Source organism: Chanos chanos, chromosome 1, assembly GCF_902362185.1.
Source record: "Chanos chanos chromosome 1, fChaCha1.1, whole genome shotgun sequence".
Lineage (NCBI taxonomy): Eukaryota > Metazoa > Chordata > Actinopteri > Gonorynchiformes > Chanidae > Chanos > Chanos chanos.
Genome location: NC_044495.1, coordinates 792761 through 807500, shown reverse-complemented (window position 1 = coordinate 807500; position 14740 = coordinate 792761). Strand labels below are relative to the sequence as shown.

At 45.1% G+C, this 14740-nt stretch overlaps 1 protein-coding gene across 1 annotated transcript in view; it reads left to right on the top strand.

Moving 5' to 3' along the window:
- The window catches only part of fkbp15a (FKBP prolyl isomerase family member 15a), a 21713-nt gene extending 7553 nt beyond the window's left edge, over positions 1–14160 (top strand). The window contains exons 10-25 of the mRNA XM_030781045.1: positions 529–635; positions 965–1013; positions 1483–1602; positions 1730–1865; positions 2137–2210; positions 4207–4294; positions 4410–4516; positions 4619–4717; positions 5691–5785; positions 7638–7740; positions 11858–12029; positions 12308–12444; positions 12710–12847; positions 12979–13092; positions 13281–13388; positions 13711–14160. Of these exons, the coding sequence (XP_030636905.1) occupies positions 529–635; positions 965–1013; positions 1483–1602; positions 1730–1865; positions 2137–2210; positions 4207–4294; positions 4410–4516; positions 4619–4717; positions 5691–5785; positions 7638–7740; positions 11858–12029; positions 12308–12444; positions 12710–12847; positions 12979–13092; positions 13281–13388; positions 13711–14160 (2097 nt within the window). The remainder of the gene's footprint in view (positions 1–528; positions 636–964; positions 1014–1482; positions 1603–1729; positions 1866–2136; positions 2211–4206; positions 4295–4409; positions 4517–4618; positions 4718–5690; positions 5786–7637; positions 7741–11857; positions 12030–12307; positions 12445–12709; positions 12848–12978; positions 13093–13280; positions 13389–13710) is intronic.
- Positions 14161–14740: the final 580 nt, after the last annotated feature.

Below are 14740 nucleotides of genomic sequence, written 5' to 3'. Positions count from 1 at the left end.
TTCACAGACTCACTCAAACAGTGTGTTCCTCATTATAAGAGAGAGTACTGTAGTGGTTCCTCATTATAAGAGAGAGTACTGTAGTGGTTCCTCATTATAAGAGAGAGTACTGTAGTGGTTCCTCATTGTAAGAGAGAGTACTGTAGTGGTTCCTCATTATAAGAGAGAGTACTGTAGTGGTTCCTCATTGTAAGAGAGAGTACTGTAGTGGTTCCTCATTATAAGAGAGAGTACTGTAGTGGTTCCTCATTGTAAGAGAGAGTACTGTAGTGGTTCCTCATTATAAGAGAGAGTACTGTAGTGGTTCCTCATTATAAGAGAGAGTACTGTAGTGGTTCCTCATTATAAGAGAGAGTACTGTAGTGGTTCCTCATTATAAGAGCGAGTACTGTAGTGGTTCCTCATTATAAGAGAGAGTAGTGTAGTGGTTCCTCATTATAAGAGAGAGTAGTGTAGTGGTTAATGTATGTTATGCTACAGTAGGACGTGGGCTGCACTGTAATGGAGGGGGCTCTGTGCTCTCTACAGGTGAAGTTTGCTAAGGCTGAAGGATCAGACGTGGATTCAGCGGCGTCATCCCCGTCCCCCACAGAGACGACGTCTACGCCTGCAAATTCGGTCCTCACTGAGCAAAGGTACGACGCCAGGGCCTTAAGATCTTCTGTATTCTCTGTTTAATCTGTATTCTCTGTTTAATCTGTATTCTCTGTTTAATCTGTATTCTCTGTTTAATCTTTTTTCTGATTGCATTTGGTCAGGTTAGGTGTCATGTGACTCTAATCTGTCATAAAGCTTAATAAACCAATTAAACACACTGACCTGAGCATCACTGTTCGGAGACGTGACTGTCAGGTTGTGTGTCCTGGAGCTCTCTTAGCTCTGAGAGTGAACGTTTTCTAAAGCAGGGGGAATGAGTGACACAGGGGCTGTGCTTACGTGTGTGTTTGCGCTTTTCTCCTCTCAGAGAGCTGCCTTTGCCGGTGAAGTCGAACTCTTCCAGTGAACAGCTGAAGGTACGAGATCTCACTCCTCCCTCACTCACCGTCTCTTTCCTGGTCTGATGTGGGAAGAGTTCTCTGTTATTCTTTCCTGGTCTGATGTGGGAAGAGTTCTCTGTTATTCTTTCCTGGTCTGACGTGGGAAGAGTTCTCTGTTATTCTTTCCTGGTCTGATGTGGGAAGAGTTCTCTGTTATTCTTTCCTGGTCTGACGTGGGAAGAGTTCTCTGTTATTCTTTCCTGGTCTGATGTGGGAAGAGTTCTCTGTTATTCTTTCCTGGTCTGATGTGGGAAGAGTTCTCTGTTATTCTTTCCTGGTCTGATGTGGGAAGAGTTCTCTGTTATTCTTTCCTGGTCTGATGTGGGAAGAGTTCTCTGTTATTCTTTCCTGGTCTGATGTGGGAAGAGTTCTCTGTTATTCTTTCCTGGTCTGATGTGGGAAGAGTTCTCTGTTATTCTTTCGCTCTCTCCCTCCCTCTCTGCAGCACTCAGCTGTACCGAGAGCTCAGCTGGTTGCTCGCGTGGCTAAGATGGGTCGGCCTACTCTTCCCTTTCTCACTGGGGCAATTCCCGCACAACCAGATTTCAGTGACTCTGAGACTGAGGTCAGTCATGCAGAGGAGTCTTTGACTTTGTGTGTGTGTGTGTGTGTTTTGGGGGGGGGGGGGTAAGAAGAATTCCCTGATCTTGCTCTCTGTAACTGGTTCTCCTGGCTCTCCACGCTCTCTGTAGGACGCGAGTGAGCTGGTACTGGTTCAGCGCAAACCTCCTGCGACGGCCATTTCTCCTCCTTCTCCATCTCCTCAGCCTGACCCGACACCACCCAGACCTCCATCATGCAGTGATGAGAGACACCGCGATCAAACTGGTATCATAAACCATACTGGCTATAGTAACATCACATGTCAAACATGTTCTCCGAGTGAACTTACACAGAGAGAAACACATGTTGGCAGGTCAGCCAACTCAGTGACAGGGTGCTGATAGTGGCCAGTTATCTCTGTCCTTACACTGACGTTTTTACTACATCCTCTCTTATTGGTCTTGTTTCTTCAAACTGATGATTGATGCGTTAATCCAAGCAGATTGGGATTAGTGACAGCGTTTGTTTTATCTCCCAGCGCCTGCACACCCTGTAGTGATCCACCAATCAGAGACCACGGGTGCCGCTATGTCACAGGCTGTGGATCTGGGCGCTAGTTGTGCCTTCCAGGTGAGAGAAGAATTAACCACCAGCTAACAACCAACCCTCCCTAACCCCACTGACCCAGCCTGACCTTCCACTGAGACAACCTCAACCCTCCCTAACCCCACTGACCCAGCCTGACCTTCCACTGAGACAACCAACCCTCCCTAACACCACTGACCCAGCCTGACCTTCCACTGAGACAACCTCAACCCTCCCTAACCCCACTGACCCAGCCTGACCTTCCACTGAGACAACCAACCCTCCCTAACCCCACTGACCCAGCCTGGCCTTCCACTGAGACAACCAACCCTCCCTAACCCCACTGACCCAGCCTGACTGTCCACTGAGACAACCAACCCTCCCTAACCCCACTGATCCAGCCTGACTGTCCACTGAGACAACCAACCCTCCCTAACCCCACTGACCCAGCCTGACCTTCCACTGAGACAACCAACCCTCCCTAACCCCACTGACCCAGCCTGACCTTCCACTGAGACAACCAACCCTCCCTAACCCCACTGACCCAGCCTGACCTTCCACTGAGACAACCAACCCTCCCTAACCCCACTGACCCAGCCTGACCTTCCACTGAGACAACCTCAACCCTCCCTAACCCCACTGACCCAGCCTGACCTTCCACTGAGACAACCTCAACCCTCCCTAACCCCACTGACCCAGCCTGACCTTCCACTGAGACAACCAACCCTCCCTAACCCCACTGACCCAGCCTGACCTTCCACTGAGACAACCAACCCTCCCTAACACCACTGACCCAGCCTGACTGTCCACTGAGACAACCAACCCTCCCTAACACCACTGACCCAGCCTGACCGTCCACTGAGACAACCAACCCTCCCTAACCCCACTGACCCAGCCTGACCTTCCACTGAGACAACCTCAACCCTCCCTAACCCCACTGACCCAGCCTGACCTTCCACTGAGACAACCTCAACCCTCCCTAACCCCACTGACCCAGCCTGACCTTCCACTGAGACAACCAACCCTCCCTAACACCACTGACCCAGCCTGACCGTCCACTGAGACAACCAACCCTCCCTAACCCCACTGACCCAGCCTGACCTTCCACTGAGACAACCAACCCTCCCTAACACCACTGACCCAGCCTGACCTTCCACTGAGACAACCAACCCTCCCTAACCCCACTGACCCAGCCTGACCTTCCACTGAGACAACCAACCCTCCCTAACCCCACTGATCCAGCCTGACTGTCCACTGAGACAACCAACCCTCCCTAACACCACTGACCCAGCCTGACCTTCCACTGAGACAACCAACCCTCCCTAACACCACTGACCCAGCCTGACCTTCCACTGAGACAACCTCAACCCTCCCTAACACCACTGACCCAGCCTGACCTTCCACTGAGACAACCAACCCTCCCTAACACCACTGACCCAGCCTGACCGTCCACTGAGACAACCAACCCTCCTTAACCCCACTGACCCAGCCTGACCTTCCACTGAGACAACCAACCCTCCCTAACACCACTGACCCAGCCTGACCGTCCACTGAGACAACCAACCCTCCCTAACACCACTGATCCAGCCTGACCGTCCACTGAGACAACCAACCCTCCCTAACCCCACTGACCCAGCCTGACCGTCCACTGAGACAACCAACCCTCCCTAACACCACTGACCCAGCCTGACCTTCCACTGAGACAACCAACCCTCCCTAACCCCACTGACCCAGCCTGACCTTCCACTGAGACAACCAACCCTCCCTAACACCACTGACCCAGCCTGACCTTCCACTGAGACAGACGCAGACTCACTATGGGAGCATTCCCAGGTAACCAGGCTCTGAATTCTGCCCTGTGTGGTCACAAAATTCACCAAAAAAGGAATATATTCCATGTACTGCTTCTATGACCTTTTTAAGTAATAGAATCAACCCCGTAGCTACAGGAGATTCTGTGTCTAAAGACCATGCCTTGTGTCGTTCAGTTACCATGCCTCTCTGTATGGTGATAACCATAAAAACACTGTTTTCTTTATAGCCCTACCCCCTCAGTCAGGCTCATAATGGTATCACCCCAGTCCAGCCCTTTGGTCCAGTCTTACTGACCCAGACTGTACCGTTCCATGGTGAGTAAAACTTCTGAACATAAACCCAGATGAAAGGGTTTGAAACCCAGATGAAAGGGTGAACTGACCAAATGTAAGTTTCATCACAGGAAACGCTCTCTCATATCTCTACCAGCTCCTGATGTCACGACCTTCCTCATGACAGAGGTCGGGCAGCACAGTGCTGAAATGCGCTTGGCTGTCGGGAGGATTTCAGATAAAGTCGACCAGTTGGCTATCAAGGTGTGTAACGCACAGCGCTGAGTTCACGAGGACGGTCTTTATATTCGTCTTCTCTCGTCTTTCATTCTGACTTTCTTTTCTTTTCTTTTCTTTTTTTTTCAGGTGGATGACCTTCTGAAACGAGGCAGCCCTTCTTTCGGATTGTGTTCTGTCTCCATGGAAACGAGCATGATTGTAAACAGCATTTGTAGACTAGACCAGGTCAGGACCGATGGTGCTTAAGAAGAGCCACCCATGCACCTTATACACATTTGAGACAAAACTGTCCGTGTATGTTTAATAAAGCACAGACCCTAAGTCTGTTTGACATGTTTAATAAAGCACAGACCCTAAGTCTGTTTGACATGTTTAATAAAGCACAGACCCTAAGTCTGTTTGACATGTTTAATAAAGCACAGACCCTAAGTCTGTTTGACATGTTTAATAAAGCACAGACCCTAAGTCTGTCCGTGTATGTTTAATAAAGCACAGACCCTAAGTCTGTTTGACATGTTAAATAAAGCACAGACCCTAAGTCTGTTTGACATGTTTAATAAAGCACAGACCCTAAGTCTGTTTGACATGTTTAATAAAGCACAGACCCTAAGTCTGTTTGACATGTTTGATAAAGCACAGACCCTAAGTCTGTTTGACATGTTTAATAAAGCACAGACCCTGAGTCTGTCCGTGTATGTTTAATAAAGCACAGACCCTAAGTCTGTTTGACATGTTTAATAAAGCACAGACCCTAAGTCTGTTTGACATGTTTTATAAAGCACAGACCCTGAGTCAGTTTGACGCCGCTGTGTGACAGACAAACACCTGACACATTTTTGCATCTTTAGTAGATTATTTCATTCTTTCATGACAAAATGAGTGAAACACTGTCTAAAATCTCTGTGTGTTCCTTTGCTGTTTTTACAAAGTGTAAAATCTTTTCAAATATTGTAAACATGTGTAATGTGATTTCCTGTGCTAGGCTAAAAGACAGGTGAATCCAAACAAATTCATCTGGGATCATAGTTAGACTGTAACAGGCTTGTTCTGTCTTATACAGAGGTTTCTCTTATGCAGAAAACACCCATACTCTGCAGTGTTTGTAGTAAGCACACAAGCCTAAGAGGGTGATGTTGTCAGGAGATCCTGAAGGCCATGATTAGCGTGTACTAACTCTCTCTGCTTTTGTGGAGAACAGGAGAACACCTGCCTGAGGAAGGAGGTTCTAGAAAAGAATCTGAAAGTGGAGCAACTGAACCATAAAATCCAAGAGCTCCTCGAACAAAACCAAAGGTAGGAGCTGAAACACGACTGAGTTATCTTCACAACTAAGCTATCTTCACAACTGAGTTATCTTCACAACTGAGTTATCTTCACAACTAAGCTATCTTCACAACTGAGTTATCTTCACGACTGAATTATCTTCACGACTGAATTATCTTCACAACTAAGCTATCTTCACAACTGAGTTATCTTCACGACTGAGTTATCTTCACAACTAAGCTATCTTCACAACTGAGTTATCTTCACGACTGAATTATCTTCACGACTGAATTATCTTCACAACTAAGCTATCTTCACAACTGAGTTATCTTCACGACTGAGTTATCTTCACAACTAAGCTATCTTCACAACTGAGTTATCTTCACAACTAAGCTATCTTCACAACTGAGTTATCTTCACGACTGAATTATCTTCACGACTGAATTATCTTCACAACTAAGCTATCTTCACAACTGAGTTATCTTCACGACTGAGTTATCTTCACAACTAAGCTATCTTCACAACTGAGCTATCTTGAAATCCTGCTTAATGTCACAACTGAGCTATCTTCAAATCCTGCTTAATGTCACGACTGAGTTATCTTCAAATCCTGCTTAATGTCACGACTGAGTTATCTTCAAATCCTGCTTAATGTCACGACTGAGTTATCTTCAAATCCTGCTTAATGTCACGACTGAGTTATCTTCACGACTGAGTTATCTTCAAATCCTGCTTAATGTCACGACTGAGTTATCTTCAAATCCTGCTCAATGTCACGACTGAGTTATCTTCAAATCCTGCTTAATGTCACGACTGAGTTATCTTCACGACTGAGTTATCTTCAAATCCTGCTTAATGTCATGACTGAGTTATCTTCAAATCCTGCTTAATGTCACGACTGAGTTATCTTCAAATCCTGCTCAATGTCACGACTGAGTTATCTTCAAATCCTGCTTAATGTCATGACTGAGTTATCTTCACGACTGAGTTATCTTCACGACTGAGTTATCTTCAAATCTTCCTTAGCTTCATATGGTCGAGGGCAGCTGCTTTCCTCTGCTTGTGCCTTGGAACCAAAGACACTGAAATTTCCTTATAACATCAGGCTGGCTCAAGACATAATGTGTTTGCCCTAGGGTTAGTGTAGTCCACTTGGGTTAGCCAGTTAAAGACATGATGTGTTTGTCATAGGTTAGTCTAGTCCGCTTGGGTTAGCCAGTTAAATAAGCCAGTTAGGTTAGCCAGCCGCTTTTCCTGAGATCTGACCAAGTTTATGTCATACAAGATCCCAAATCCCCTCAAGTTATCTCTTAACAGATATTCTTATATAAATAATAATAATCGTTATCTATAGAAATACTTATCTCTTAATAGCATCTTCCCATTGACTTTCGACAGTAGGTGTGTTCTGATCATGCAGTGGAATGGAACCCCTGTTATGTTACAGATAATTTTTTAAGGTTAATCGTATCTCAAACCGATTTACCTGTGCTTAGCCTGTGCTTAGCCTTTACACAGCATTTTCCAAGACCAGTATTATACCTGTATTATACAGCGTGCGCCTGTATTTCATGGAAGGACGACTTAACCTGAAGGACAACTTTATCTGAAAATCATGCAGGAAGCCCAGTCTCTATCAGTCCTCACTAAATGTGCAGTTGTTTGGCGGTTCAAGACTCATCTAAAGAGGCATTTCACATTTTCTCTGATTATTATTATACTGTCATCTGGACAGCATTCATTTAAAGACCACTAAAATGTTTTTATGATGGCTTTTTTTTTATAACAAATTCAATTCAAATGTGGGCTCCTTCTCCCTCTCTGCGTGCGTGTGTGCGTGTGTGCGTGTGTGTGTGTGTGTATGTGTGTGTGTGTGTGTCAGGTGCGTGGAGCATAACACCCAGTTGCTGGAACAGAGGAGTGAAGTCCTTCAGAGTCACAGCCAGCAGAAGCAGGCCTGTCTGCTACAGGCAGAACACGAGAAGGTTTTCACCTGTCACTTAACAGCATCTGTGTGAAACCCAAATGACAGCAGTATGATCGAACCCACGATACAGAGAGACTCCTTCACACTCCCCTTCATTGACCATACTGAACCATTTTACCCCTACTGAACCGTTTTACCATACAGAACCATTTTACCCCTACTGAACCGTTTTACCCCTACTGAACCATTTTACCCCTACTGAACCATGTTACCATACTGAACCATGTTACCCTACTGAACCATTTTACCCCTACTGAACCATGTTACCCTACTGAACCATGTTACCCTACTGAACCATTTTACCCCTACTGAACCATTTTACCCCTACTGAACCATGTTACCATACTGAACCATATTACCATAATGAACCATTTTACCATACTGAACCATATTACCATAATGAACCATTTTACCCTACTGAACCATTTTACCCCTACTGAACCATTTTACCACACTGAACCATATTACCATAATGAACCATTTTACCATACTGAACCATATTACTATAATGAACCATTTTACCATACTGAACCATTTTACCCCTACTGAACCATGTTACCATACTGAACCATATTACCATAATGAACCATTTTACCATACTGAACCATATTACCATAATGAACCATTTTACCCTACTGAACCATTTTACCCCTACTGAACCATTTTACCACACTGAACCATATTACCATAATGAACCATTTTACCATACTGAACCATATTACTATAATGAACCATTTTACCATACTGAACCATTTTACCCCTACTGAACCATTTTACCATACTGAACCATTTACCTCTACTGAACCATTTTACCCATACTGAAACATTTTACCCCTACTGACCCATTTTACCGCTACTGAACCATTTTACCGCTACTGACCCATTTTACCGCTACTGAACCATTTTACCCTACAGAACCATGTTACCCTACTGAACCATTTTACCATACTGACCCATTTTACCCCTACTGAACCGTTTTACCCCTACTGACCCATTTTACCGCTACTGAACCATTTTACCCTACTGAACCGTTTTACTATACTGAACCATTTACCTCTACTGAACCATTTTACCATATTGAACCATTTTACCCCTACTGAACCATTTACCCCTACTGAATCGTTTACCTCACTGAACCATTTTACCCCTACTGACCCGTTTTACCATACTGAACCATTTTACTATACTGAACCGTTTTACCCCTACTGAACCATATTACCCCTACTGAACCGTTTTACCATACTGAACCATTTTACCCCTACTGACCCATTTTACCCCATCTGAACCGTTTTACCCTACTGAACCATATTACCCCTACTGAACCATTTTACCCCTACTGAACCATTTTACCCCTACTGAACCGTTTACCTCACTGAACCATTTTACCATACTGAACCAATTTACCCCTACTGAACCGTTTTACCCCTACTGAATCGTTTTACCCTACTGAACCATATTACCCTACTGAACCGTTTTACCATACTGAACCATTTTACCCTACTGAACCGTTTTACCATACTGACCCATTTACCCCTACTGAACCATTTTACCCTACTGAACCATATTACCATACTGAACCATTTACCCCTACTGAACCGTTTTACCCCTACTGACCCATTTTACCGCTACTGAACCATTTTACCCTACTGAACCGTTTTACTATACTGAACCATTTACCTCTACTGAACCATTTTACCATATTGAACCATTTTACCCCTACTGAACCATTTACCCCTACTGAATCGTTTACCTCACTGAACCATTTTACCCCTACTGACCCGTTTTACCATACTGAACCATTTTACTATACTGAACCGTTTTACCCCTACTGAACCATATTACCCCTACTGAACCGTTTTACCATACTGAACCATTTTACCCCTACTGACCCATTTTACCCCATCTGAACCGTTTTACCCTACTGAACCATATTACCCCTACTGAACCATTTTACCCCTACTGAACCATTTTACCCCTACTGAACCGTTTACCTCACTGAACCATTTTACCATACTGAACCAATTTACCCCTACTGAACCGTTTTACCCCTACTGAATCGTTTTACCCTACTGAACCATATTACCCTACTGAACCGTTTTACCATACTGAACCATTTTACCCTACTGAACCGTTTTACCATACTGACCCATTTACCCCTACTGAACCATTTTACCCTACTGAACCATATTACCATACTGAACCATTTACCCCTACTGAACCATATTACCTCTACTGACCCATTTTACCCCTACTGAACCATATTACCCCTACTGAACCGTTTTACCTTACTGAACCATATTACCATACTGAACCATTTACCCCTACTGAACCATATTACCTCTACTGACCCATTTTACCATACTGAACCATTTTACCCCTACTGAACCGTTTTACCATACTGAACCATTTTACCCCTACTGAACCGTTTTACCCCTACTGAATCATTTTACCCTACTGAACCATTTTACCCCTACTGAACCGTTTTACCATACTGAACCATTTTACCCCTACTGACCCATTTTACCCCTACTGAACTGTTTTACCCCTACTGAATCATTTTACCATACTGAACCATATTACCATACTGAACCACATTACCATACTGACCAATTTTATCCCTACTGAACCGTTTTACCCTACTGAACTATTTTACCCCTACTGAACCATTTTACCATACTGAACCATTTACCCCTACTGAACCATTTTACCATACTGAACCATTTTACCATACTGACCAATTTTACCCCTACTGAACCATTTTACCATACTGAACCATTTACCCCTACTGAACTATTTTACCCCTACTGAACCACATTACCCCTACTGACCCATTTAACCCCTTCTGAACCGTTTACCTCACTGAACCATTTTACCCCTACTGAACCGTTTTACCCCTACTGAACCATTTTACCCTACTGAACCATGTTACCCTACTGAACCGTTTTACCCTACTGAACCATTTTACCATACTGAACCATTTTACCCCTACTGAACCATTTTACCCCTACTGAACCGTTTTACCATATTGAACAATTTTACCCCTACTGAACCGTTTACCTCACTGAACCATTTTACCCCTACTGAACCGTTTTACCCTACTGAACCATATTACCCCTACTGAACCGTTTTACCATACTGAACCATATTACCTCTACTGACCCATTTTACCTCTACTGACCCATTTTACCATACTGAACCATTTTACCCCTACTGAACCGTTTTACCATACTGAACCATTTTACCCCTACTGACCCATTTTACCCTACTGAACCATATTACCCCGACTGAACCATTTTACCATACTGAACCATTTTACCCCTACTGACCAATTTTACCCCTACTGAACCATTTTACCCCTACTGACCCATTTTACCCCTACTGAACCGTTTACCTCACTGAACCATTTTACCATACTGAACCATTTTACCCCTACTGAACCGTTTTACCCCTACTGAATCGTTTTACCCTACTGAACCATATTACCCCTACTGAACCGTTTTACCATATTGAACAATTTTACCGCTACCGAATCGTTTACCTCACTGAACCATTTTACCCATACTGACCAATTTTACCCCTACTGAACCATTTTACCCCTACTGACCCATTTTACCCCTACTGAACCGTTTACCTCACTGAACCATTTTACCATACTGAACTATTTTTCCCCTACTGAACCATTTTACCATACTGAACCATATTACCCCTACTGAACCGTTTTACCCTACTGAACCGTTTTACCCCTACTGACCCATTTACCCCTACTGAACCATTTACCATACTGAACCATTTTACCCAAACTGACCAATTTTACCCCTACTGAACCATTTTACCCCTTCTGACCCATTTTACCGCTACTGAACCGTTTACCCTACTGAACCGTTTTACCCCTACTGAACCATTTTACCCCTGCTGACCCATTTTACCCCTACTGAATCATTTTACCATACTGACCAATTTTACCCCTACTGAACCATTTTACCATACTGAACCATTTACCCTACTGAACCATTTTACCATACTGAACCATTTTACCATACTGACCAATTTTACCATACTGAACCATTTTCTTGTTATTTAATTGTTCCGATTCTCTCTCACACCCTCTCACTCAGATGCATTTGGCTGAGGAGCTGAGGTCTTCGTCCTCTCTGGTGTGTCAGCTACAGCAGGAGGCAGTGAGTCTCCAGCAGAGGGCAGCAGAGCTGCAGGTGCAGCTTTGTGACGCCCTGCAGGACAGTCAGCGCCACTGCACACACATCAGCTCACTGGAGGCTCGCATTGAAGGTCTGGGAGTGACGTGGAGCTGCATATGGAATTGAAAAAATGAATGAGTCTAATCTAATCACTCTTGAGTGCAGAGACAGGCTTGTATTCTGAAACAGTAGGAACGCTTATACAGGATCAGTTTTAGTTACTACGTTCAACTCAGTCTGAGGCTGAATCTGATCCTAAATCACTGGTCTTAATTTTGAGTTATTTAAGTTATTTACTGAGTTATTTACTGAGTTGTAGGAGTACAGGTAACGTGTCATTGTCCTGAGAAGTGTGTTGGATGTGTGTAGAGCTGAAAGCGTCCGGAGAGCAGTCTCATCTCCAGCTGAGATCAGAGAGACAGCAGCACAAACAGATGGAGCTGAGAGTGAGACGTCTGGAGGAGGAAATACAAGACCTGAGGGATGAAAAAGAGAATCTGGACCAGGTGTGTGTGTGTGCGTGTGTGTCTGTGTGTGTGTGTTCTCTCTATCTGTGTTCCTTTGATCAAACCGACACTCAGGTAACTGAAGTTTGACTGTACACATCCTGAGGTACAGGTGTGTGAAGCATCACCTGATGACAGAGGTTCTCTGGTCTACAGGTGTGTGTTGTTGTACTGTCCACGTGTGTTATGCCTGAAACCCTCTCACGTGTGAGGCTGTGTGTGTGTGTGTGTGTGTGTGTGTGTGTGTGTGTGTGTGGGGCTGCAGGCTGAGCTGGAGATTAACTGGGGAAGACAGAGCGACAGCACTCTGTTGGAGGAGCAGGAGCAGTGTTGCCACGCCATGGCTGAGCAAATGCAACATGAAGAGGAGCTAGAGGAGACACCTGTACAGCAACAGGAGGAGGTCAGTGAGGAGAGACACAGCTCTCCCACAGTGCACTCCCCTAACCCCTGACCCCTGACCTGTGACATAAACCACAGCGTTTCAGTTTGTGAAATACAGATCTGGACCAGGTCTGATCTTGTTCAATTCAGAATGCTGCTCTGGGGACGAGGGCTCGGGCTGAGCGACTCCGGCGGGAGACCCGACCGGCCGAGGTGGAACGTGACCAAAATGGCCACAATAGCCCAGAGCATGTGGCAGCACAGGTCAGAGGTCATCACCTTTGACCCTGTTTATAAATAAAGCTTATTTTGGTTGGTCAAAGGAAAATATTACAGAAGTATTGTACTGAGAGACAGAGTAAGCGCGTTGGTTGTAGATGGACGTGTATGACAGGGCCATTTTCTAACAGGGTCTGTGGAGGCACATGTTCATGTTTATCGCTCTTGTGCAGGTGAAACGAGTCACGAACGGAGTTTTCAGTTCTTTGAAGAAGGAGTTCAGTCTGGAGGAGACGTACACAGGAGGAATGGTCCTGAAGCTGCTCCTCAACTCCATCCAGGTACCGTACAGTTTCACCAATCAGGCACAGCCTAGCACATTTCACGCAAAGAGTGACAGCATCTTGGACCAATCAGGTCAAAGTTTGTGATATATCAACTTAATGTGGCATAAATAAGTCAAACAGTGATTGGGCAGCAGAGGAAGAGGATGGACTGAACCTTAGATGTTCACTCCTTTTCTCCCTGTTTTACACATCTGTGTCCTGTTGTTAAGTTCTCGTGATCACAGCGACCCTATGCCAGTCAGGTAGGCGTGCATGTGTCTCACAGCACGTGCATGGTCGGTGCGATGTGATTGGCTGTCGTTGGTCTGTTTCCCAGGGCGAGACCCACAGGCTCCTGACAAACTCAGAGGACTTCCAGCCCTACAGTGACAGCGATGAAGAGGAAGAGGAGGAAGAGCTTGTCATACCAGACCCTCGAGAGAGTGTTACCATGGTGGAACAGGAGCTTTCCCTCAGGACCAGTGAAACCACGGACACACCTGGTTCTGATGGACAGCCTGCGACCACTCAGGCAGAACCCAGAGAAACCAGAGGTCTTGTGTCTGAACACACTCAGGCAGAACCCAGAGAAACCAGAGGTCTTGTGTCTGAACACACTCAGGCAGAACCCAGAGAAACCAGAGGTCTTGTGTCTGAACACACTCAGGCAGAACCCAGAGAAACCAGAGGTCTTGTGTCTGAACACACTCAGGCCAATGGACCCACATTCTGTGGAGGACCTGGCCCCTGTGGTCTTGGGTGTGGAATCCCAGCGTGTGACCTCTGAAACACCTAAGAGTTAAAGGTCACTGCCGATCCTGACCTCTCCTGGTGCTGCAGATGTGAACTCAGCTTCTGTCCTAATGCCAACCGCAACTTTGACTCCGACTCTGTCTCCTTATTAACATATCTTTGACTCTGACTCTCTGTCTCCTTATTAACGTAACTTTGACTCCGACTCTCTGTCTCCTTATTAACGTAACTTTGACTCCGACTCTCTGTCTCCTTATTAACGTAACTTTGACTCCGACTCTCTGTCTCCTTATTAACGTAACTTTGACTCTGACTCTCTGTCTCTTTATTGTAAAAGAGACCCTCTGGGGCAGAGCACATTAAACTAGGAAAATGTCCTTAATGGAACAATGTGTACTGGCTTCACTGGCTTATTTAACAGCTTCACTCTGGTCCACTTTTAAACTGTCAAAGCAGCTCCAGACATAGAGGAGAAATGAATAACTGAATTATATGATGATGACGTCACGATAAAGTGAGACCACATGGTTCCATAAAATGGAGGATTATGAATGGTCTGTTTTTTAGACAGAGGTGCTAGCTTCAGAGAGGTATATTGTGTTTTATCGTTGACT